We start from the raw sequence: 24,218 nt of genomic DNA, 5'->3' as shown, positions 1-24,218 counted from the left end.
ATGAAACAGCTAAGCCAAAGTGCCCTAAAGATATCTTAAAACCTGGATCACTTCCAAACCCGTTCAACCTGGACCCTAAGAATTCCTCAGAATAGTTCATAATCCGTATAAGCTTGGGGAAGGCAAATGATTCAATTTGCCATGCTCATCTTCTTCTAACGCATAACGTCCAGCCCCAGAACCTAGGGAAATGTTCCCTGGGAATGTTCCAGGGGCCTCTGGGGGAGAGAACAGTTACGGATAGGAGTTTCAGAAGGAGTCCTTCAGAAGAATCGTAGAAGACACAGCCACTTCAGCTGTGTTAAAAAACGGGCTCCCGCTTCCTTTTTTTTTTTTTTTTCCCTCTCATATCTGGAAATGATAGGAAATGCCAGCGAGTTTCGGGACAACAGGGTCAGAGGTGGCCGGTGGCTCACAAGAGGATCGCGTGGAGTAAACCATGCTGGGAATGCCCAGGAGTTGATTCCCAGTGCTCTGCCTTGGGGCCTCCTTATTTTAGAGTTATAAGGACCACAAAATTCAGTTTCCAAATTCGGCGCTCTCTTATTTTGAACAAAGAAAGTTTAAAAGTGGATGGGTTACTTTTTACACCACCAGTTTCTGGATCTGATTCGGTTTGTCCCCATCGGCGGCCCGTAACCTTGCTTTTGCCCTGCGTCACACGTCCTCTCCCGGAGCCGTCAGTTTCTGCCTTCCTCTGATTGGCTTACAGGCGCTCCAAACCCTTCATGATTGGAAGGTTGCGACAGGGAGTCCGCTGTTTTTCCCGTCGTTACGTTCGGTTGCGCCTAAGGCGCGGAAGAGAATTGGGGAAACTGGAATTTCCCGTACAGCTGACGGCGCTTGCTCTACCCCTACTCATTTTAATTCCACGCGCTCCAAAATATCCGTCGTGGAGAAATCTTGGTAATGACCCATTCCCCGCAAACATCCCAGGAACACATCTGACCCCTGCCCGAATTCCATCTCTCACCTCCTCTCCCTCGTCCGAGGAAGAATTCTGGGTAACTGATTCCTTTGGTTCTTTTAGAGGATTCTGGGTAACTAACCATTTTCATTACCTCCTCCTACCCCCGCCCCAGTTGTGATAACTGGCATTTTTGTTTTCCCCCCGAGAATTCTGGGTAACTGTATTGCAGAGGCCCCTGGGAAACTGACTTCACCTCCCAATCTACTCCTACTCCCAATTCTGGGGAACTAGCATCTTAGCCCTCTCTCCTATCTCCTATCTCTGCATGCCTGCTCCCTTCACCTGATGGTTCAGGGCTGAACCAGGCAAGTGAGCAGGCCTGAAGGGAGGTGAAAGGGAAGTTAAAGCTTCGGTTATATAGTGGGGTGGAGGATGCAGAGGGGCAGGAGGAACAGGGGAATAGACAACAGCTCTCCCATTCCACTCCTTGTTCCATTCCTGCCTGCTTCATCCCTTGCCTGGCAGCCTCACCCCTTCTGCCTGCCTTAGCTCCCTCTTGCCCACATAATGTAGAAGATGTTAAGTACTGGTAGCTGGGCCTGCCCCTGACCTAGCTACCTCTTTCTCCTTACAGGCCATGATGTCCATCTAGGCCCACTGGTGCTGTCCTGTTGAAGGTTGGGTCAGGCATTGAAAGGGACTGTGCTAGGGGAAAGTGTAACAGAGATCTAATCTGCCATCCTCATCATGAACTTTGAGGGTCTGGACCCTGGACTGGCAGAGTATGCCCCGGCCTTGCATTCTGCCCTGGACCCTGTCCTGGATGCTCACCTGAACCCAAGTCTGCTACAGAATGTGGAGCTGGACCCAGAGGGAGTGGCCTTGGAGGCACTTCCCGTCCAGGAGTCAGTGCACATAATGGAAGGTGTCTACTCTGAATTGCACAGTGTGGTGGCTGAAGTGGGTGTGCCTGTCTCCGTCTCCCACTTTGACTTGCACGAGGAGATGTTATGGGTGGGGAGCCATGGGGTAAGAACTGTACCTGTTCGTGAGGGCTGAAAGGAGATGTTGGAATTCTTTTTTTCTGGTCTTAGCCCAAGGACATCTGCTTTTCTCAAAACTAAGTTGAGATGTTGAGTCAGCTCTGTCTTAAAGTCATGCCAAGAGGAGGAGGGTAGAAAGAGAAAGGAGGACTCATGATCCAGGGAAGAGTCGCATAGCTGTCCTTTTTTCAGAAAGCATCTCACTTCTGCCACAATTTGCCCATCCTGTGCTTGGATTAGTCTTGATAACTGTACCTATAAGTTAGCTCTGTAGCCATCCAAATCCAATTTCTAATGCCCTTTCTCTATTTTCTAATTATGAATATAATTTTTATAATTATAGTATATATAATGCATATTTCTGCATATCTTACATTGTTCATTTTGTCTTCTCCAGCTGATTGTAATCTCTCTCAGCAATTGTCAGTGTAAATTTTTTTTAACTGTTTATCCATATTGCCAGTATCCTGTGAGCCCAAAGGTATTGTTATCAATACCATGCTGCTCTTGGTTTACTAATTTACCTTCCACAGAGCATAAATTGGGATGAATTTTTTGTGACTTGTTCAAAGTAGGCAGTGGCCTATTACTATGCAAGGCACAGGGAATAAAGCTGAATAAAACATAATCCTTGCCCTCAAGGAGTTTATAAGACAATGAGGGAAAAAACAGATAAACAGAAATTATCATTGTGCTAAGCGCTATTGTTAAAATACATATTGGGTGCTGGAGCACATAGAGGAGGCCTAGAGAGGCCTCTAGGAGGAAGTGACATCTGAAGGGCATCTTGAAAGATGAGCAGTTGTCAGGTGAAGAAGTGGAGAGAAGGCTGTCTTGGCAAAGCAACAGGATTAAGAAAAAAAAAGATTCCAAGGTATTAACACAGCTTGGTGAATGTACAATGTGGGAACTATAAGCAGTTAGGTTTTGCTGGACTGGAAGCTGAAACAAATGTAGAGGCAGACGTTTATTCATTTAATCAGTGTTTTCTGAGCACTTACTAGGTACCAGATCTTGTTCTAGGGTCTAGGCTTGGAATAAGCAATAAACAAAAAAGATAGCAAATATATGTGTACATTATGTCAGGTGTTGATTACTATGCTTAAGAAAAATAAAGTAGAGTAAGGGAGTTGAGGTAATCAAGGCTGGAAGATGTTCCTATTTTTAGAGAATTAGTAAGGGGAGTTCTCTCTGGAGTGGAGACCTGGATAAAAGCCAAGATGTCCATTCTAGGCACTCTAGAAGGGAGGGAGGGAGGGAGCCATGCAGATACCTCGGGAAAGAACATTCTGGAGAACCTCATATGCAATGTTAAAAGAACTTGGACTTGATTCTTCGGACCATTGAATTGTTTCTATCTGGGATGACAAGGTCTGGTTTGCATCTGAGCTGGAGTGCTGAGGTGACAGTGTAGAGTTTAGGGCCCTGGGGTAAGGCTAGAACAGTGAGATCAGTGTGCAGGCTATTGTAGTAATTTACATAAGATATGATGATGCCCTGAATGAAACACAGTAGAGATGGTTTTGTGAAAAGAGAGAGGAGATGTTTAAGAAGAAAATAGAACTTAAGTTGACTGCCAGATATATGGTTTAGTCAGTTGAGTAGAGCATGGTACTATGGTGAATATAGTGAGAAGAAATGAAATCGGATAAAAATGATGAATTTACTTTAAATGTAATTTGCTTGGAGTTCGTATGGGATTTCTGAGTAGAAATGTTTAGCAGTTATTTGGAAACTTGAGGAAGTGGTCTGGGCTAGATTACCTAGCAAGACAAGTAGAATGGGAAGAACTGTGTTTCAAGAGTGGTCAGAAGAAGAGAAGCACATAAGGAGAAGGTATGAGCTAAGAGTCAGGAGACAAACCAGGCAGGAGAAAAACAAGGAGAAGATGATGTCATAGGAAAAAAAGGAGGAATGAGTTTCATACTCTCTCTATTCTAGCCTGTGACCCATAGTACACATTTCCTAGATGGCTGGTAGAGATAGACTTGACTGTAGAACACAAGAAATCCAGCTGGCCAGTGGAGGATCTGTCCCATGGTACTTATCTTCTGTGCACTGTTCCAACCTACTGAGCCGTTAGCTATCCAACAGGGTTATTCTGAGGATAGAATGAGGTAAAATTTGCCAGAGTACTTTGTAAAGCATCAAACAAGTAGAAGATAGTATTATCAGTGTATCTGTCATGAAGATTGAATGGTCCCTAGTCTTCTGCCTCAGTTGCTCCTAGCCAGAAAAGCCAGGCAAGAATGGGAAAAAAGGCTGAGCAATTCCCAGTCCCTGAACTGAATCTGATATGGCTCTGCTCCTCAGCCCAAGGTGTTCCTGTTGTCTTTTTGTCCTCTACAGGGCCACGCCACTTCTTTTTTTGGCCCTACCTTGGAGCGCTACTCATCCTTTCAGGTCAATGGCAGTGATGATATCCGACAGATCCAGAGCCTGGAGAATGGTATCCTTTTTCTCACCAAGAACAACCTCAAGTACATGGCCCGTGGGGGCCTCATTATATTTGATTACCTGTAAGTGGCCTCTCAGCCTTGGACATGGAGGGAGGGTCTCATAGGATGGAGTGGCTAAGGAATTGGCACCTTGTAAGACCCTGGCCCCTTAGCCTTTCCTCTGCCCCATAGGCTGGACGAGAGTGAGGATATGCATAGTCTCCTGCTGACTGACAGCAGCACTCTGCTCGTTGGGGGGCTGCAGAACCACATATTGGAGATTGACCTGAACACTGTCCAGGAGACTCAGAAGGTACAGGCTTGGGGCAGGAAAGGTCCACATAGGGCCTGTGGTTATTTTTCTCTTTCTCTTCCCTTTCGTCTGAGGGAAAAATCATTCTTCTCATACTGGTTTCTCCTTTTCCCCTTCCAGTATGCAGTCGAGACACCTGGAGTCACCATCATGAGACAGACAAATCGCTTCTTCTTCTGTGGCCACACATCCGGCAAGGTGGCCAAGTTCTATTTCTCCCTCTGTCACGGAGCTGTTCCACCAGATATCTGATTGGGATTTGCCTCTTCCTCAACTCTGGGACTGTAGTTGTGTTGGAGATAAGGGATGGGAAAAGTGAATTGAGTTCCTACTCAGCCATATTATTATATCAGGAGATTAACTTACAATCTGATGTTTTCTATCATAACCAGATGGATTTAGAGCAAAAGTGTGAACGAAAGTTCTCTTTGGAGTTCCCTCCAGCACTTGGCTTTTCTTTTTGCCTTTCTAGTGCTTTAATTACCTAAATCCTAGAGTCTGAGTTCCCTTGATAGAGGTTTCACAGGGTTAAGTAAGTTGCAGGTACTCTTCTTGATAACTTAGTTGGCAGTTACCTGGAATTATCTCTTCTGGATAATCTTCTGGAACTATCTCTTCAGGTTTCCCTGCGAGATCTCCGTACTTTTAAGGTGGAGCATGAGTTCAATGCCTTCTCAGGGAGTCTGTCGGATTTTGATGTGCACGGCAACCTGCTGGCAGCCTGTGGCTTCTCCAGCCGCCTCACCGGCCTGGCCTGTGACCGTTTCCTCAAGGTGTATGATCTCCGCATGATGCGTGCGATCACACCACTTCAAGTACACGTGGATCCTGCCTTCCTGCGCTTCATCCCTACTTACACTTCTCGTCTTGCTATCATCTCCCAGTCAGGTAAGAGGAGGCAGGAGGGATTGATGATCAAAAGGGAACTAGGTGCCACCAGAAGGAGCACTCTCTTAGGAACCTCTTTTCTTGGGAAAAAAAGTAACCTTTCAGTGGTTTTGTAAGAGGTTATAGTTTTTAATTTTTCCTTGGATATGATGAATAGGAACGATAAAGATGGAGTAGGCAGAGCAAACTCTAGAAGTGCCTTTTGCGGGGTAGCAAACCTGTGATTTCTGGGAAGGCTTTCTCTCTGTCATTAAATCTTATATGGATTTAGTGACAGAGGGTATCTTGCCTTGATACTTATCAGGGGAAGAGGGTAGGAAGGGCATAAAAGGATGGCTCCCTTCCACCTTCTGCGGCTCAGTGGGCTCTTCTTCCCTCCTAGGGCAATGCCAGTTCTGTGAGCCCACAGGCCTGGCCAACCCAGCAGACATTTTTCATGTGAATCCTGTGGGACCTCTGCTAATGACGTTTGATGTATCAGCCAGCAAGCAGGCCCTGGCCTTTGGGGATTCTGAGGGCTGTGTGCACCTCTGGACTGATTCCCCTGAGCCTTCTTTCAACCCCTACTCCCGTGAGACCGAATTTGCTTTGCCTTGTCTTGTGGACTCACTGCCTCCTCTGGACTGGAGCCAGGACCTGCTGCCTCTTTCCCTCATCCCTGTCCCACTCACCACTGACTCACTTCTCTCCGACTGGCCTGCTGCCAACTCTGCTCCAGCTCCCAGGTTATACTTCACATCTGGGCCAAAAGGAGGGAGGGAGAAAGGGCTGAGACACAAGGATTTTCTGCTAGCTTTATTATTATTATGCTTCTTTCCTAATGCTGCCTCAATATTTTTCTTATTTTTCTGAACCCTTGGGGTTGGGGATTAGACAGATAGATACCGTGAGACTTCAGGTCCTAGAGCTATGCTGCATTACAGGCGGGCGCCACCTGTGGATGCAGAGATTCTACGCACCATGAAGAAGGTGGGCTTCATTGGCTATGCGCCCAACCCCCGTACCAGGCTGCGTAATCAGGTATGTTTAGTGGGGAGAGGGTCAGCCATCTGGAGTTTCTCCTTTTTCCTTTACTACTACTACTACTTTTGTTTTCAGTAAGTAAAAGCTTTGAGGGCTTCCTGAATTGAAGATGCTGTACTAGGTGCTAGCAGAGATTCAGAGACATAGAAGATAGGGTCCTTGTTCTTAAGAAATTTACTATTTGGTTGGTGAAGATAAGACATATCCATATCAGAAATTATGGATTTATGTTCTGTTGTTAAATGATAAAGGAATGCTATAGGCGTTCAGTGCCAAAGCTGCTTGCAGGGAAAATATTACGCTGCCTTGTAGTCATCAGGAAAGGCATAATGAAAGAGCTGGAGGGGTGGGATTTGGGTAAGTAGATAGTAACAGGAAAGAATATTCATGATGTGAGAACAGTGTAAAGGTCTCAAGAGGCATAAATGAAAAAGTTGCTAAGGGTCCCTGTGAGAATACCAACCTGGCTGGAGTAGCTGTTGGCATTGGGAAATAGTAAGAGATTAAAGTTAGAACGGACCAGACTGTGAAGCCTTGAATACTAGTATGTAGTAGAAGAAGTGACGCACTGAAAGCAGCATTCTGAGAATATTAATTTGGTAGTGAAATGCTGGACAGTGAATGTGGGGAGCCCAGTGTGGAAACCATTTGCTTAGCTGAAATGAAGTAGGGTGATTGCAGTGAGAATAAAAAGGAAGCAATAATGCTTAAACCCTATAGAGATAGAAGGCTCAAGACTTCGTGCTATTTCATTGTTAAAATAAAGGTAGGGGAAGCCAAAGATGATGATTTAGACATGCAACAATTTATGTTTTTTAAAAAACCCTAGATTCCTTACCGACTCAAGGAATCAGACAACGAATTTGACAGCTTCAGCCAGGTTACTGAGTCACCAGTAGGGCGAGAAGAGGAACCACATCGCCACATGGTCTCTAAGAAATACCGCAAGGTGCTTGGGGACACCAAGGCAGGGGCCCTGTGGGATGTAGAGGCACGTGTCCTGGGAAGAGGGTTAGCTGGGAAAGGACTGAAGGGTTAGTCAAGAGCCTCTACCTACCACCCTGGACACAGCGGGAAGTTCTGGAGAAGATTATAGCTACAGGGAATACTTGGGGATTCTGAGAATGTCTTCATTCCTGCTCAAACTGTTTCTATCTTAGGTAACCATCAAATACTCCAAGCTAGGCCTGGAAGACTTTGACTTCAAGCACTACAATAAGACCCTGTTTGCTGGCTTAGAGCCTCACATCCCTAATGCCTACTGTAACTGCATGATCCAGGTAAGGGGCGGGTGTTCCTAAACTTGAACATGCCTACCGTCTTTCTTCCCTGTAGCCCCCACTTTTTCTCTAGGTCTCTTCAACCAAGCCCACTCTATCATGGCCTCCTTTACCATTCTTTTTCCCATCACAACCTCCAGGTCTCCTCCTGAGCGCCACTTCAGTAGCTTCCTGCTCTGTATTCTCTACTAGCTCTCTTAACCTCTCCATTTCTCTTCCTCTTCATCCCAGTTTCTTGCACCAGTTCTCCTGCTCTTCCCTCCAGGTGCTCTATTTCCTGGAGCCTGTTTGCTGTTTAATCCAGAACCACCTTTGCCAAAAGGAGTTCTGCCTTGCCTGTGAGCTTGGCTTCCTCTTCCATATGTTGGACCTCTCCCGTGGTGACCCTTGCCAGGTCAGTGCCTGGAGACCTGGGATATTTAAAATGGAAGGGGAAGGAAGTTGGCTAGTAGACGGAGACATCATTGTGTAAATGGCCACAAAAGAAAAAATCACTTCTTCCCATCAACTCACTTTCTGGATTCTAGGGCAGTAATTTTCTTCGGGCATTCCGCACCATTCCTGAGGCCTCAGCCCTTGGTTTGATCCTGGCTGACTCGGATGAGGCTTCAGGCAAGGGCAGTCTGGCCAGGCTCATTCAGAGGTGGAATCGCTTCATTCTCACTCAACTGCATCAGGACATGCAGGAGTTGGAAGCACCCCAGGCTTACCGGGGAGCTGGAGGCAGGTATGGAATCGGGACAGGAGTAGTTAAAGCCACCATGACAGGCCCCTCTGTGACTTACAGTCTCCTAATTCCCTTTGTTGTACATATGTTGCCTCTCCACTTTTAGCAGCTTTTGCTCATCGGGGGACTCTGTCATTGGGCAGCTGTTCAGCTGTGAGATGGAGAACTGCAGCCTCTGCCGTTGTGGTAGTGAGACTGTGCGAGCCTCATCCACCCTGCTCTTCACGCTCTCCTACCCTGAGGGTAGCAGCAGTGGTGTACCCTGCAGCTGGGTTGGGAAGGCTTCCCTAAATGTCCTGTAACATCTGGGAGGGTGTGTCGGGGGGGTTAACTGTGGGCAAGTGGGGAGAAACTGAAGTGAAACATTTGGTTCCTCCTTAGATAAAACCGGGAAGAACTATGATTTTGCCCAGGTGTTGAAACGAAGCATCTGCTTGGAGCAGAATACACAGGCATGGTGTGACAACTGTGAGAAGTACCAGCCCACGGTGAGTGGGCTGTTGCACTGGACTAGAGCCCTGTCATGTTGAGGACTCAGCTGTGGGCTCATCTGGAATCTGTGGAGATGTGGAAGGAGCCCCAGTTTGACGATGCAGACCCAGGTTTTACTGTTCCTGTCACAGTATCTTTCCCTCGGGGCTCCCTGCCATTCTTGTTTGTTTTGTCCCTTCAGATTCAGACCCGTAACATTTGCCACCTGCCAGATATCCTTGTCATCAATTGTGAGGTGAACAGCTCAAAAGAGGCTGATTTCTGGAGAATGCAGGCCGAGGTAAGTGGTGGAACTGGAAACAGGGCTCTTAGGAATACTTTTTAGTACTATATATTATATTTATATTTATATGATTATATCTTTTCTTAAATTTTTTTTATTAAAAAAATTAACAACAAAACATTTAAGAGGGGCGGGCCGCGGTGGCTCAGCGGGCAAGAGTGCTTGCCTGCTATGCCGGAGGACCCCGGTTCGATTCCCGGCCCCAGCCCATGTAAGAAACAAACAAACAAACAAAATATAATAAAACAAGAAAATGTTTAAAGATGTCTCCATTTCTTCCTCCCTTCCTTCCTTCCATCCTTCCTTCCTTCTCTCTGTCTTTCCTTCCCTTCCTCCCTCTCTCTTTAAAAAAAAAAAAACATTTAAGATATTCCATTCTACATATATAATCAGTAATTCTTAATATCATCACATAGTTGCATATTCATTTCTTAGAACATTTGCATTGATTTAGAAAAAGAAATAAAAAGACAACAGAAATAAAAACAAAACGATAACAGAGAAAAAAAAAGATTATACATACCATACCCCTTTACCCTCACTTTCATTTACCACTGGCATTTCAAACTAAATTTATTTTAACATTTGTTCCCCCTATTATTTATTTTTATTCCATATATGCTACTCTTCTGTTGATATATATGATTCTATCTGTATGTTCCTGAGGAATCGGATGTTGTTTCCTTTGTGTTCAGTTTGCCTTCAAGATGACAGTAAAGAAGCTTGGAGGGGAAATCTCCAAAAACAAGGAATTTGCTTTGGCTGATTGGTAGGTACTGCCTTGGAAATTGTCAAAGGATTAAACTATCCAGTGGCTACTCCTCACTGGCTATAACTCCTCAGAACAAATTTCAATTTTCCTGTCCTGATAGGAAGGAACTAGGGAGTCCAGAGGGGTTGCTGATGTGTCCCTCCATTGAGGAGTTGAAGAATGTCTGGCTTCCTTTCTCCATTCGCATGAAGATGACCAAGAACAAAGGGCTGGATGTTTACAATTGGACTGATGGGGATGAGGTGCAGGTTGAAAAACTGGGAAGAGGAGGGGAAATAAGGGAGAGGAGATGGGAACAGAATGTGAATTAGGAGAGTGGGGAGGTGGGAAGAATAGGGCGTAGTATCTACCAGTTGTGGGATTTCCACAGGAACTCAGTTTAGTGTTTGGAATCAGGTGGGCTAGGATGGAGATAACCCACCCTGGTCCCCATCCCTATGCCCCCAACTCCCTGTCCTCTATCCCCATTCCCTTTCCTTCCCCATCCTTAAACTTGGCTTAGCAGCCTGGGTGCCCCCCTCACAGTGGGGCCCAGCCAGGGCAGAGGAAGAGCATGGTGTCTATGTGTATGACCTGATGGCTACTGTGGTACACATCCTGGACTCACGCACAGGGGGTAGCCTGGTGGCTCACATCAAAGTTGGAGAGACCTACCATCAGCGCAAAGAGGTGAGTGGGGTGGTTCAGAATGGGGACACTCCTGATGATGGCCATGGTGGAGTCCCAAGTCTTTCCCTACTTGAGTCTGAATCACAGTTGTCTAGCCATCACTTTGGGATGTCTTCTCATATCTCCACAGGGTGTTACTCACCAGCAGTGGTATCTCTTCAATGACTTCCTTATTGAACCCATTGATAAGGTTAGTTGCAACACGTTGCATTCCCCGTTCCATCTCCTCTTTTCTAAGTACCCTCATCCTTAGGGCCCTAAGGAATATAGGAAGATTCAGGAGGAATGGGTGGGTTCTCAGGAATAAAGAAAGCAGTAGCAGAGCTTAAAAATAGCATCCAAGTCCTAGCCTTTGTCTGATTTGGGAAAAAGGGCAAAGGGATTAAAAACATTGGCCGTAAGTGCTTTTTCTCTTTTATAGTATGAAGCCGTGCAGTTTGACATGAATTGGAAAGTACCTGCTATCCTTTATTATGTCAAAAGGAATCTCAATTCTAAATACAACCTGAACAGTAAGTGGTGCAGAGTAGATTTAGGGTATGGGCAATTAAAATTGGTCTTCAGGAAGAGATGTTGGAAATAGCTTTTTAGGATTAGGATTGCTAAGCAGTGTTAACATCTCCAGGGATACTAAAGAGAGTCCTGCTTACCAGGCTTTAACCTTAGAAGCTGGAGATCCTGAAGGCAGAGCAGGGAAGGGGCAAAGTGGGGAGAGATTGGGGCTGGAGTAACTCATTGAAGTCTGATCAAAATGGCTAAGGCTATGACTGTGAGTCTAACTATTCCAAACTATCTTATCCCAAAGTGAAGATCTTTTCTTCCTTTGTAGTTGAGCTCCTTTATCAAGGCCCTTTTTGGTGCCTTCAAACCATTAAAATTCCTCTTTAGCCTTATTTTTCTGAATTTTATAAGCTAAGGTCCAAAGTGAAAATCTTTCCTTCCTGTCTCCTTTCTTGTCTTTTTCTTAACATATTTCTTAAGCATATTTTGTTTGATTTGTCAGCCTGCTCTGTTCACCAGATATCATGCTTTAATTACTGAGGGATTACACAGTGTAGACCCAGAGTCTCTAGTGAGTCACCTAGACTTCCCTCTCCTGGTTACTTCCCTGTCCAAAGCTGTCTATCCTCTGCCTTCTCCCTTTCTAGTCAAGAACCCTATTGAAGCAAGTGTCCTGTTGGCTGAAGCCTCACTGGCACGGAAGCAGCAGAAAACACATACTACCTTTATTCCACTGATGCTGAATGAGATGCCACAGGTTGGGGACCTGGTGGGCCTGGATGCTGAGTTTGTCACCCTTAATGAGGTAACCAAAAGGATAGGGTGGGTGTTGGAGTGGAACTCTGAGGATATTGGGAGTTGTAGGCATTTCTCTGATTTATTAACTCTTCTCACATAGGAGGAAGCAGAGTTGCGTAGTGATGGCACCAAGTCTACCATTAAACCAAGCCAGATGTCAGTAGCAAGAATTACCTGTGTCCGGGGCCAGGGACCCAATGAGGGTATCCCCTTCATTGATGACTATATCTCTACCCAGGAGCAGGTATCAGAATATGGGTTTACAAGTAAGGCAAACCCTGTGCTTGGGTATAGTGGTCTAGAACCCAGGGGAAGAATGGCAGGAGGATACTCTGCACCTTACTTCCTGGGTGAGTTGTCCTTTTCTGTATCATTAGGTGGTGGATTACTTAACTCAGTACTCAGGAATAAAGCCAGGAGACCTCGATGCCAAGATCTCCTCGAAGCACCTCACAACTCTCAAATCTACCTACTTAAAGCTTCGTTTTCTGATAGACATTGGAGTCAAGTTTGTGGGTCATGGTCTGCAGAAGGACTTCCGAGTCATCAACCTCATGGTTTGGGCAGGGCTCTTTAATAATATTCTTTGAGGGTGGACTCAGGGTGAGCATTGTGCTTTTGGAAAATAGGAAATTGTGGATCCCCTACCTTCAGACTCCCATTCTTTTTTCCTGCCAGGTGCCCAAGGACCAAGTCCTTGACACTGTTTACCTGTTCCACATGCCCCGAAAACGAATGATTTCCTTGCGGTTCCTTGCTTGGTACTTTTTGGGTGAGTTGCTCTGCATTGTAGGTCCTTGTGGTGCTCACTGAGAGCAGGAAAAGTGTTGGAGGGCCAAGGGGAAGTAGGGAAGATCCTGAGTTAGTGGTGAGAGTTACCAATGGATTCAGTTAGCTTCAGTATCCTTTCTGTCCACTAGGAAAGGTATTAGCTCTTTTCTTTAAGAACAGTCAGGTTTTTTAGTTTTCTGGAAGTCGAAGGTGGGGCTGGGGGGACAGATTCCTATCTTTCTTTGTAATGTCCTGATCTATTCCACCTCTAATTCCCCCAGACCTGAAGATTCAAGGTGAAACTCATGACAGTATTGAGGACGCCCGCACAGCCCTTCAGCTCTACCGAAAGTATCTGGAACTAAGCAAGAATGGTACTGAACCTGAGTCCTTCCACAAGGTGCTCAAGGGTCTTTATGAGAAGGGTCGAAAGATGGACTGGAAGGTGCCCAAGCCTGAGGGCCAGACAAGTCCCAAGAGTAAGCCCTGGGGTAGGACAGGGGAATCTGAACCGGGTAGGTTTTGGTTGCGTATGTGGGGTTTATATCTGCTACAGTAATAATGATGAGGATGCTAACAATACCGTCCTACCTTATATATATGAAACACTTAACAGTTTAAAGCACTTAATCCTCCTAACATTTCAGTGAATCAGTTTTATTATTGAAACTCTCCGAAGTCCTACAACTTCTCTTCCCTAATTCTAAACTGTTTTCGCAGGTCCATGTACCCTTTTCTGTTTGCATTTTTCAGGCATCCCAGTTGCTTTGTCTCTGCTCACCTTAAAAATCATGCTCTTGATTTTTGTCTCTGGCAGATGCAGCTGTTTTCTCCTCAGTACTGGCACTCTGACACACCCTCTGCCAATGAATCACTCCCTCTCCTTTGTGGACCCTGAACTGAGAGATGGTTTTCCAAGTTGGTGATACCTTGTCCACTTCCTTCATTGGACCTACACAGGTCTACAGATGGTGCTATTAATAGAACAGGAATGCAGCAGAATTGTTGCAAAGAGTCTAGGAGCCAGATTTCCTTCTTCATCCTGGCAAAATAGTGGGACAGAAACAGACAAGAACTGACTCAAATGGTATTCTTACTAAATATCCTGGGTGATTAATATCCAGACTAAGAAACTCCTGGAATCAAAACTCTCAGTTCCCAGCTGGCTGGGGACTGAAGTCCTGGACAATGACAGAGACTTAGCTCATGTCTTTGACTGCTTGAGGGATGCCAGCGGCGCCAGCACGCAGGGTTTTGATGGCTCAAGCAAAGCAGTTACCAACACCACTGCCGAAGGGGCCTTGGGGTCCTGGACAAAGCCTGACCGGATTTCATTCCTGCTGACGGCTGAGAACCGTCTGTCTTCCATCCACTCTCCTGTCCCACGTTTGTTTGTTTTTTAACTTTTGTTTTAAACTGCATGTTTTCTAAAATAAAAACAAATATATTGGTTATCATCTGTTCCATTTGAGAACTGCAAGTGTGTGGTTCTCTGACTTCATCCTTCTTCTTCTCCTTTGTCTGTTAGCTTCCTATTACAACTGGGAAAACTAAGGTTGTGTTTAAATTCTCACCTAGAAATAAAGGTAAGGAGGAGGCCACGGTGCCTCAGTAGGAAGAGCTCTCGCCTGCCATGCCGGGAGACTAGGGTTCGATTCCCAGTGCCTGTGCATGCAAAAAAAAAGGAAACAAAGGTAAAACTCTGGAGCCCAGTGTTATGGGTATGTCCTTCCAGGAAAATACCAGGTATTTGCTATAGCTACCAAAAGGCCGGATTCATTTTTTTTTTTTTTTTTTTAAAGGAAAGACAGAGAGAAGGAAGGAAGGATAGAAGGAAGGGAAACATTTTTAAACATTTTCTTGTTTTATTGTATTCTGTTTCTCCGTTTTTGTTACATGGGCTGGGGCCGGGAATCGAACCGAGGTCCTCCGGCATAGCAGGCAAGCACTTTGCCCGCTGAGCCGCCGCGGCCCGCCCCCGGATTCATTTTTGATGGACAGTATAATCTCCGTTAATTATGTAAAAAGGGAGCTGGGGAGGCTGACAAACATCTTGAAACCCATAGGTACGGACAAAGGAGCTGTATGACACGGTGCTTCCTGGGAGTTGTAGTTTTCCGTGTAGTAAAACCTGGGCTTCTCACGGCTAACAGCGTACCTTTGTTTTGGAAGCTCCTAACCCAAACACAGCGACACACACTCGTCTCACTGCCCCAAGCACCACGTCCGAGCTCTGCTCTCCCTTCAGGCCACTCCTATTCTGCGGTGGACCTGGTGGTCACGTGGAACAGTTCGCCACGCAAGTCTGGGTCCTTATGCTGTCCACTGGGGTCCTCGCGGCCTCGGAGCCGCTCCTCAGCTGCCTGTTCGCGCGAGAGTTTGGTGGGGCGGGTTTGGGGTCTTTAGTGTGGGGCTTGCACGGCAGCGCACCGGAGTCCTGCTTAAACGCGCTGTTAGGGCTCGCGGCGCTGGTTCAGGCGGTCGTCGGGGCACTCCGGGTCAGGAAAGAGCCGAAGCGCTCTGGAGAAGTCTGGACAGCCTCGCTCCCCTCGCAGCCAGGTGCTAGGGTTAGGAGCCGCCGAGGCTAAAGAAACATTCCGGCCGTATTCCAGCACCTGGGCCACGGCGGCGGCCCCGGGAGCAGAGGTGGGACGGATGCGGGGGGCGCCGGACGCTGAAGGTTGGGGATGGACTGGAGCAAAGGCAATGGCGGAGTCCTTTGAAAGGGGGATGGTCCGCACGGGAAGTAATGCAGAGGCTAGAGGAGAGGATGCAATAATCTTCGGTCCAAATGGTCCCTAGTTATTGAAGGCTCTGTTTGCTGGCCAGCTACCTCTCTGCCTCACCTGGTTCTGGCCTGACTAAAAGGCTTTTTGCTGGCCCCTCTATGCCTGGGGTTCTCGCTTAATCACCAGCCTTTGTCCGGTAGCTGCTACATACCCCTGTGAGTCCTGGGTCTCCGGCGCTAAAGTACCAACTCCAAGGCTTCACCTGTAGTCGTGCGTTCCTGGAGCTGAGCCTCAAGTTCCCCGACTACGTGGGCGAATCCGGGCCATAACGGAGGAGCCCATATTTTGTTATGGCCATTCCCAAGAAAGTAGAACCAGAGTTACATGGAGGCCTTTGAAGGCTTTAGGATGTGAGCTCAGAAAGGCGACTGGGGGCGGAGCCGGCTTCTCACCCCATCTATTCTTTTATTCCCGTCCAAACCCAGGTGGAGCAACCCCATCACGCTGAAGATGAAAGTTTGGGGTTGGCTGCCCCTGTTTGTGGGGGCTCTACTGGGAACTGCCTGGGCTCGGAGGAGCCAGGATCTACACTGTGGAGGTAAAGGCACAAAGGAAAGTTGGAGAAAGAAGAGTGTGGAAGACATAGCCTTGGGAGGCTGGGGAGGATTTATGCAAATCCATGAGTTGATCCTATTCTCTCCCCACCTCTCTTCCCCTTTCCCTGTTTCCCTTGCACCAGCTTGCAGGGCTCTGGTGGATGAATTGGAGTGGGAAATTGCTCAGGTGGATCCTAAGAAGACCATTCAGATGGGATCTTTCCGAATCAATCCAGATGGCAGCCAGTCAGTGGTTGAGGTAACTGTTAATGTTCCCCCAAATAAAGTAGCTCACCCTGGGTTTTGAATGAGAATTCAACTAATTAGGAAGGACCTTGATTTAATAGAAATGAAGAAAACATTGACCCAGAGAGGTTTTCTGAAAGATTAGCTTTTCTCTTTATTCAGAAGTAGGTGAAGGCATGTATCCTATGCATTTACTTCCTGACTCCAACCTTAATGTTTTGTTTCTGCCGTAAATCTTGATAACAGACAAGGAGCCCTGAGCAGCCCTCTTTGCCATGTCCCTAATTCGTATGACAGTATGGTATATTATGAACATTCACTCAAAAAAGAAAAAGAAATAAAATGTCCTTATAATTAGGACATTTATTTTAGAAACACAACACACATACACAAAGCTGTATCTAGCGAGCAACATATAAAGCAATGTGAAGGTTATGATGTTTGTGAAATGCTTTTCTAATTGTTATCCTTAGAGCCTACACTGTCTCTTAGTGCACTCCTATTGAGAGTGAGTGTTAATCTCATTTTAATACAAAGAAGTAAAACTATTACCTTACAGTCATAATTGCTAAGGGGATTCAAAAGAAAATAACGTACAGTTGATTAGGGCTAATCAAAGAGGTCTCTTTATTTATAATTTGGAATTAATGACACTTGTCTTATTTTTAGGCTTGTATAATGAGGTAAAAATAAGATTATATTATTTGAAAGTACTTTGAAACTATACAAATACGCTGTACTGGTTTTAATCAAGTAAGGCTTTTTAGAATATGTTGGTTGAACTAGATTTGGAAGGAAAGTAAAGACAAATTACTGATGTATAGAGGTAGAAGAAAGTGACCCAAGGCTGAGGACATTTCTAGGTGCCTTACGCCCGCTCAGAGGCCCACCTCACAGAGCTGCTAGAAGAGGTGTGTGACCGAATGAAAGAGTATGGGGAACAGATCGACCCTTCCACCCACCGCAAGAACTACGTACGTGTAGTGGGCCGGAATGGAGAATCCAGTGCACTAGACCTACAGGGCATCCGAATTGATTCAGACATCAGTGGCACCCTCAAGTTTGCGGTGAGCTGTAGGAATTGTTCCTGGGAATTAGGGAGGTTGTTGGAAAGCCTAAGTAGATAGTTGGGCTAATCTACTTGTCCTCCTCTTGGGAGGCTGAGACAAGGGACCACTTCTTACTTCCCTGTCTTACCCATTTCTCCTTTGGGTTGGCAGTGTGAGAGCATCGTGGAAGAATATGAAGATGAGCTCATTGAATTCTTTTCCCGAGAGGCTGACAATGTTAAAGACAAACTTTGTAGTAAGCGAACAGGTAACCTGCCCCCAACTTTACCTCCTGTCCTCAACTTTACTTCCTGTCCTCACAGCTATGTGGAACTTAGCACAATTCCCTATCCCCCTAGAAACCCTTTATTATTAGGCCAATAGTCGGCTTCCATTTCCCTGGCTTAGGAACTTGAGTTGTCAGAATTTATGGCTCCCTGGCCTAACTTACAGATGAGAAAGTAGTGGTTTTGTTTATAAGCATATGCTCTGAAGAATGGTGATTGGTGTGCATGCCAGCTTGGTTTGCGGTATTTTCTCAATAGTAGTATATATCAGTATGAGAGTGGCATTTTCTTTCAAATTGTTGTGTGCTATTTGCAGATCTGTGTGACCATGCCCTGCACATATCTCATGATGAGTTATGAACCACTGGAGCAGCACAGACCAACAGGCTTGATGGAACACCCCCAGGGGAAGAGGGTGGCAATGCCTTTTATATTGTTTTTACTGAAATGAACTGAAAAAATATGAAACCAAAAGTACGAATTGTGTTGTCTTTTCATGCCTGGAGTCGGCCCTTACGTTAGGCTTGAAGATAGGGATTCCAGACAAGAAAGAAAAGGGAAAGGAAGGAAGAGCTTTGGGATTGCTGTAGAACAAAGGTAGGAAGAACTTGGACCTTTAATTCTTTTACCCTCTGAAATTCCTGCTCCTCTCATATAAACTAGATAAGCATTTATTCAGCCTCTACCCAATATAATATGTTTAGAGTCTAATTGTGCAGAGAAGAGGAATTTCTGAATAAGCAAGGGAGCATGAGTAAGTGTATGGCAGTATAGTATTCTAGAAATTCTCTATATTCATGCTAATGAAACATAAATTAAGACAGGGCTTGGTCTTGAAGGAAATAATGGACATGCATTATTCTTTCCTTCCTGCCCTTCCAGATGGAGGGAACTGCAAGAACAGAGACAGGAAGGGGAAAATGGATGTGACCAACTCCACTGAAAAGTAAGGGCTTTATCGGATAGGGAGAGATGAGGTAAGGAATATTATTTAATGAAAGGCCTTGCTTGCTGGCCTAAACTTTTAAATTTAATGCCAACAGCAACAAATAAAGTATATCTTTCTTATCTCCATCACTAACCCATTATCAATCTGGACTGGAAGTTTTTCCCCATTTTCTGTGTGTAGAGATCCTGTACTAGAACATAGGGATGAAAACCTAAGGGATACCTTCTTTTGGGAACTTGTTGAACACCCTGCTGCTGAGGTGTGCCTATATCAGAGTTTGGCATGGAACTTCTCTGTGTCCCAGGAATGCATTGCTGAAGAGAACACCTGAATAAACATTTTGAAGACTTGTAAAACTGCAGAATTTTAGAATCCATAGAGACTTTGGGAGGTCATCTAGTTCACCTCTGTCTGTTCTACAGATGAAGAAACTGAGGCCCAGAGAAGCCATAGGACTTGAAGTTGTGTAGTGGCAAAACTGGATCTATAAGCTAACTTTCCCAAGTGCCATTCAGCTCTAATAGCTTGGAGTAGCTTCTGTTTTGTCATTTTTTCCCTCTTAGTAATATCTTGCACTAAGCCTGGTACTTTGAATGAATGTATTGAACAACGCTTTCTTGTACTACAAATCTATGAAACATAGCACATTATCTAGCTCAGCAAGCACTGTGATATTAGCTGACAACTAAACTCGAGGCCTAGTGTTAATTCCCTATTCTCTCATGAGCTATAAGAAATGCATCATTGCAAATCACTTCTCCAGGCCAGCTGTTAATATCCCTCTTTCCTTCTGTGATTCACAAGAGTAATGTTCACATGCTTCGTACCTCTGTAAGTATATGCAGGGTTCAGTCCATTGCCTGCTTGACATCTAGAAGCTTTGTTTCCATCAGAAAATTCACAAGAAATGTAAAAGTAGGTAACTTGCATCTGCTTTAATTTAAAAAAAAAAAATTCACAAGTTTTGATAAATGGAATAACAAATGTTAATCAGTAACAAATTACTTGTGATACATTTCAGTAAGTTTGTTACAGTACCACAGTTAAGAACTCTCCAGTACAAGTCTGGAACACATCACACAGGGATGTACTGCACAGGTACATAGGATGTACTGCACAGCAAAGGGTGCAAGTTCTCCTTGACCTGATCCTCAGAAGGTTAAAAGAAGATACACTCTGCACATCTCGTAGTTTGTATCACAGGTTATCTCAAGAAATTCTCCATGAATTTATCTGACCCTTTCAAGAGATTCACTATAATGAATCATTCTAGTCAGTATTTGGTATAGTATATTCTCTTACCCTTGCAAATCTAGCTATACCTTAAACTTTGATGCCTCTTAAATCAGTTTATCAGTAAAATGTTAGGATTTAAAACATTCCCAGAGACAGTATTAAGTGAAGTACAGGTATAACCAGAAAATTTATTATGGGAAAACCTAATTCTTTAAAAGTAAGTTTTAGAGGATTTTCCTGTTAAAAAGGATTCATATCCCAAATTTTGGCACACAAAAAAATCATAGCAGGGGCAGGAATCCTTTAAATATAAGGAGGATGAATAGCAAGAGAAAGGGAATTAATATATATTAGATACCCATATAAGCACATATGCTTTCTCATTTCATTTTATCAGTCTTCACAACTCCAAGAAACGTTTTATTTCTATCTATTGATGAGGAAACTAAGCTTCGAGAGGTTCAGTGTCTGCTAGTCAGCACAGAGCCAAGACTTCAACCCCTGTGATCATATTCCTAGGCCAGTGGTCTTTTTCCTATACCTCACTCCTGGAGTGGAATCTCCATGTAGTCTCCAATGGTTGTGTAAATTAGTACTCCTTTTATTTGTTTGAAAACTACCTCCAAATTTTAAATCATACCCTCTGACTCTAATATTCTGTAGTGAAAAAGCATTATATCTTTTCAGCCATTTTTCCAAACGGTTGTTTCTTATAAGAAGTCCATTCTACCCTCTGGTCATTTTGGGTGCTAATCTTTAAAATATTTGTCTTTCCTACTTTATGTATCTTAGGAGTCACCGTTTATCGTGTATTTTAGGTATGGATGAACCAAGGCTTTATAGATATGTAAGATTTTTGTTCCTAATTTTAAAAAATATCTTTAAATGTGGCAACATATTAGGCTGATATTCCTAGGAGACAGTTGGCAATAACTCAAAAATCCCCTTCCTGAGTTGCAGCTGATAGTTTAAAGTCCATCATCCTATAAACAGTACAGCTTAGTAGACAAGATATAGGCTCTGGTGTGAAGCAGACCTTGGGCTGAATTCTAGTAATGCCAATTATGAGGTATGTGACTCTGGGCAGGAAACTTTAAGTGTTGGTTTCCTTTTCTTTAAAGATATAATGTTACCATACGCTTTATCATCATTGTAAGGAATAAGATAATGCATACAGCACATTTAGATAGTATGGTATCTTAAAATAGTAGGTAAATACTAGCTATTAGATACAGGCCTTGGTTTACTGGTATGGACAGTTAAAGAGGGTTTAAATTTAAACTGCAGTCTCCCACTTCTTCTTGACCACCAGGGGGCACCATTGTGTATGTCCATTTGAAAGGGATCCTCCCAAGGTCAAGATGACCTCAGTTGCTCAGCCTTCTCTCGCTTGCTTGCTCCATTTCTCAGGCACTTAGCAGTATTTGTACCTAGAGCTCATTTGGCTGCTTTAGTTGTCAATCTTTCTCCATTAACTATCTCCCCACATCCCATCCATGTTCAGAAAGAGCAGTTCCTGGAAGATCCCATTAAGCTCCTTTGATCCCTTGTCTCTCTCATTGGCCTTAAAGCAGTGGATATCAGGATTGGACAATTTCAAATCCATTAAGTCTTTATGATGCTAGGCTCCACGAACCTGTGTCAAGGGGCATAGAATATTGCTGTTTCCAATTTTTATTTTGGAGATCATCGCTTAGATCTCCAAAATAGGTTACCCTTAAAAACCACCCATTAATTGTCCCTCTGGTAGTTTTACCATGAGGGTGCTTCCTATCTCTTGGGACACTGGAGTTCAGTCTTCTGGTCTGCTGGCTAATAGCTGTGGATAATTAACCAGAGAAAAGAAGCCAAGTCAGACTATTCTAAGATTATGAGGAAATCCTCTGTGAGACACTAAATTGGGAGTAAATATTGATCAGTGGTGCTTTTTTGAAGTCACCGAGGTGGTAGCTGAGGTCAGTGCTTCCTCTGGGGTATTGCCTGGCTTTTCTTTATGTAGTTTCTTCCTAAGACCAACAAATCTGATCCCAAGCCCGAGGAGCATTGGTTGGTAGGTATGAAGATGAGTTTGAGAAGACTTAGGAAGAGGAAAAGGGGGGTTTTCTTTTCCTTTTTTTCCAAATCTAAGCTATAAAGTAGGTTCCATATAAACCTGGCTTAGATGACTAGAGATCTCTGAGTTTTGTTGCTGCTGTTATGTAAGGTGATAAAAGAACAGTTTGCTTGGGGCTTGAGATTTTTATGTAAGATACCCTGGTTCTCTAAGACTTCCCTCTACCCTTGGGTCAGCGACAGTGACGGGTTTAGAAAGGTCCTGAGGTCTTGTCTACTTAGAGGAGTTAGGCAGAGAATGGTGTGAAAGATCACTTTAGTGCCATTAGTCATTTAATGGTCTCTGGTGAGCACTGAATGTGCGTATAGAACGTAGCCATGCAGGAGAACAGGTCCAGAGGTGCTGTGGAGGCGATATGAATAATATGGCAAAAAGAACATATTAGGCTTGATCTTGGATGAGGTGATCTGCAGCTAGATGTGGTGTGGGCTGGCTGACTGGGGTTATATGACTGGAGTGGCAATGATATTAATGCCCAGGACCTAGTGGCTCTGGCTTGCGCTATTGGAAGCTTTTGTAGTACAGGCGAGTTTTGACTGGATTTCCTGGCGTTAAACACAGAACTGACATCCCACAAAGAGCACTGGATATTCGGTTTCCAGCCCGTGCTCTCATTGTCCACATATTGGGGGCGGGGGGTGAAGGTGGGGTTGTTAGTATCCATAATACTATGACCTCTGCTGACTTCAAATGATCTCCACCCAGCGGCTAACTCTGGCTTTATAGCCAATGTCCACATGATGTTACCTCCATGGCCATGAAGTCGCTAACCAAAGACACTGTCCTGGAGACTATACCAAGGGAGTAGGGGGAGCTGGCAGTGTTACCATTTTTACGGAGTTGGTTCCCGAGGACTTTCAAGGATCGAGGTCTTGGGTCTTTAACATTCACCTCCGAACTAAGGCCAAACGTGTTAAAAGGAAGGGGAAAGCCGAAAGAAGTTAACTGAGTTCTCAGGCACATTCTTAGGCACCTATACGCTCCCCGCTCCACCCCCTATCCTTAATTAGCCTAATCCGGGCGGTCCAATCCTTCCCGTCACAAACATCGTCAACGGTCTAAGCTCCGCCCCTTCTCCCCGTTGGGCAAATGGCCGAACCCGGGGCGGGCCCCCTAAGAGGGCGCGAGCCGGAGCGGGGGAAGTAGGCGGGGCTTCGCTGAGGACCCCGGGCTGGGCGCCGTCGACGGTTGGTCGACCCTTTCTCTCAGCCGCCTCCTTTCAACCTTGTGTACCCGTGCAGCGGCGGCGGCGGTTCAGGTTCTGCTGCAGCTCTCTCCCCTCCCTCCCTGCCCGCCAGGTCCCCGAGTACGCCCGCCATGGCTTTACTCACTGCGGCCGCCCGGCTCTTCGGAGCCAAGGTGAGCGATAAACAGAGGAAGGGCGCCGCTCAGGGTGGGGCTGAAGCCGCCGCCAGGCCCTTGCGTGCCGGGGTGTCCCTCCCCCACCCCTACGCACCCTTGTGCGCCTTGGAGGACCGGTGCGCTTGGCTTGCAGCAGGCTTTGCTTGGAGTTTCCGGGGGCCATGTGCTACGCTGGCCTTACTGATCCTCGGTGTGCGGTGGGCGCTGCCCACCCCGGGTCTGTGGTCCTGAGGCCCTGCTGTCACCCATGGGTCTAGGGTGGCAAGGGGCGATGCGTGGCCCAGGGTAAGGAAGGAGTCCAGACAGGAGCCGCCAGTAGAAAGCAGAGGTGGTGGTGTGTTCCGCCGGAGTTAGGGGAAGAGCCAGTAAGTATCCTGGTTGGAGGAGGGGGCGGGGGTAAGAGGGAAGGCAGGGACAAATAGATGTACCCGCTTAGTACTAAGGGCAGAGCCCCAGTGGCTGTAATTCCATTTTCTGCATTGTAAAGAGGGGCTTGCCAGTTCCTGAACTCCCTGTTTCCACTTCTCCACCCCAATTTTTGGCAGTCTTTAGTGACCGACCCGTGGCACTTGCTAGAGGAGTGGGACCCTCAGGTCCTCTTTGTCCCTTAGGACCCTTGCACTAACTCTTTATATAAGAGGGACTTGATTGGGGTGGTGTGCTTCTGCACATCCTTCTGCATGATTATCATATATGACTGGAGAAGAAAACAGCAGGGTTGTTTCCATTCTTCAGGCCATAAG

The 24,218-nt window shown here is 45.5% G+C and overlaps 3 protein-coding genes and 2 long non-coding RNA genes across 13 annotated transcripts in view; 3 read left to right on the top strand and 2 right to left on the bottom strand.

The window, feature by feature from the left end:
• The first annotated feature begins 717 nt into the window (after nt 1–717).
• PAN2 (poly(A) specific ribonuclease subunit PAN2) lies at nt 718–14,362 on the top strand. Of its 7 annotated transcripts, none has more exons than XM_077111041.1 (26): nt 1,086–1,275; nt 1,545–1,939; nt 4,303–4,472; nt 4,584–4,704; nt 4,825–4,902; nt 5,325–5,592; nt 5,975–6,317; nt 6,516–6,612; nt 7,445–7,564; nt 7,776–7,895; nt 8,161–8,289; nt 8,423–8,622; nt 8,729–8,808; nt 9,004–9,110; nt 9,296–9,394; nt 10,093–10,166; nt 10,270–10,417; nt 10,695–10,838; nt 10,969–11,028; nt 11,260–11,350; nt 11,987–12,144; nt 12,238–12,381; nt 12,515–12,694; nt 12,816–12,909; nt 13,190–13,387; nt 13,726–14,362. In XM_077111041.1, exons 2-26 carry the CDS (start codon nt 1,658–1,660, stop codon nt 13,758–13,760), a joined length of 3,540 nt encoding a protein of 1,179 aa, XP_076967156.1. In that variant the 5' UTR covers nt 1,086–1,275; nt 1,545–1,657; the 3' UTR covers nt 13,761–14,362. The 7 variants fall into 7 exon arrangements, with proteins under 7 accessions (XP_076967158.1, XP_076967156.1, XP_076967157.1 ...); XM_077111042.1 differs by having other exon boundaries at nt 8,729–8,865; nt 13,190–13,282; XM_077111040.1 differs by having other exon boundaries at nt 1,087–1,275; nt 8,732–8,865; nt 10,270–10,411.
• On the bottom strand, nt 9,796–15,315 carry LOC143642539 (uncharacterized). Of its 2 annotated transcripts, XR_013155714.1 has the most exons (4): nt 15,067–15,315; nt 14,483–14,573; nt 13,690–14,335; nt 9,796–11,095 (listed from the first exon to the last, which is right to left on the bottom strand). It is a non-coding gene; the product is annotated as an uncharacterized LOC143642539 (long non-coding RNA). The 2 variants fall into 2 exon arrangements; XR_013155713.1 differs by lacking the exon at nt 9,796–11,095 and having other exon boundaries at nt 11,657–14,335.
• Nucleotides 15,164–18,289, top strand: CNPY2 (canopy FGF signaling regulator 2). Its single transcript, XM_077111047.1, has 6 exons — nt 15,164–15,554; nt 16,123–16,235; nt 16,377–16,492; nt 17,343–17,546; nt 17,700–17,796; nt 18,132–18,289. The coding sequence occupies exons 2-6, from the start codon at nt 16,148–16,150 to the stop codon at nt 18,173–18,175; spliced, it is 549 nt and encodes a 182-aa protein (XP_076967162.1). The 5' UTR covers nt 15,164–15,554; nt 16,123–16,147; the 3' UTR covers nt 18,176–18,289.
• An 11-nt stretch (nt 18,290–18,300) lies between these two features.
• The window catches only part of CS (citrate synthase), a 48,986-nt gene continuing 43,068 nt past the window's right edge, over nt 18,301–24,218 (top strand). The window contains exons 1-2 of one of the 2 annotated variants that reach the window (XM_077111045.1): nt 18,301–18,412; nt 18,698–18,761. Coding sequence is in view for 1 of the 2 variants with exons in the window: in XM_077111044.1 (XP_076967159.1) it covers nt 23,431–23,472 (42 nt within the window). In the remaining variant the exon portion in view is untranslated. Of the gene's footprint in view, nt 18,413–18,697; nt 18,762–23,264; nt 23,473–24,218 lie in introns of those variants that run through there. The other variant, XM_077111044.1, reaches the window with a different exon arrangement.
• On the bottom strand, nt 20,137–23,217 carry LOC143642540 (uncharacterized). Its single transcript, XR_013155715.1, has 3 exons — nt 22,941–23,217; nt 21,757–21,819; nt 20,137–21,636 (listed from the first exon to the last, which is right to left on the bottom strand). It is a non-coding gene; the product is annotated as an uncharacterized LOC143642540 (long non-coding RNA).

The sequence above is a fragment of the Tamandua tetradactyla genome, chromosome 7 (assembly GCF_023851605.1).
Source record: "Tamandua tetradactyla isolate mTamTet1 chromosome 7, mTamTet1.pri, whole genome shotgun sequence".
In the NCBI taxonomy this organism is placed as follows: domain Eukaryota; kingdom Metazoa; phylum Chordata; class Mammalia; order Pilosa; family Myrmecophagidae; genus Tamandua; species Tamandua tetradactyla.
The sequence above is the reverse complement of the archived record's forward strand: the minus strand, read 5'-3'. Positions and strand labels throughout refer to the sequence as shown.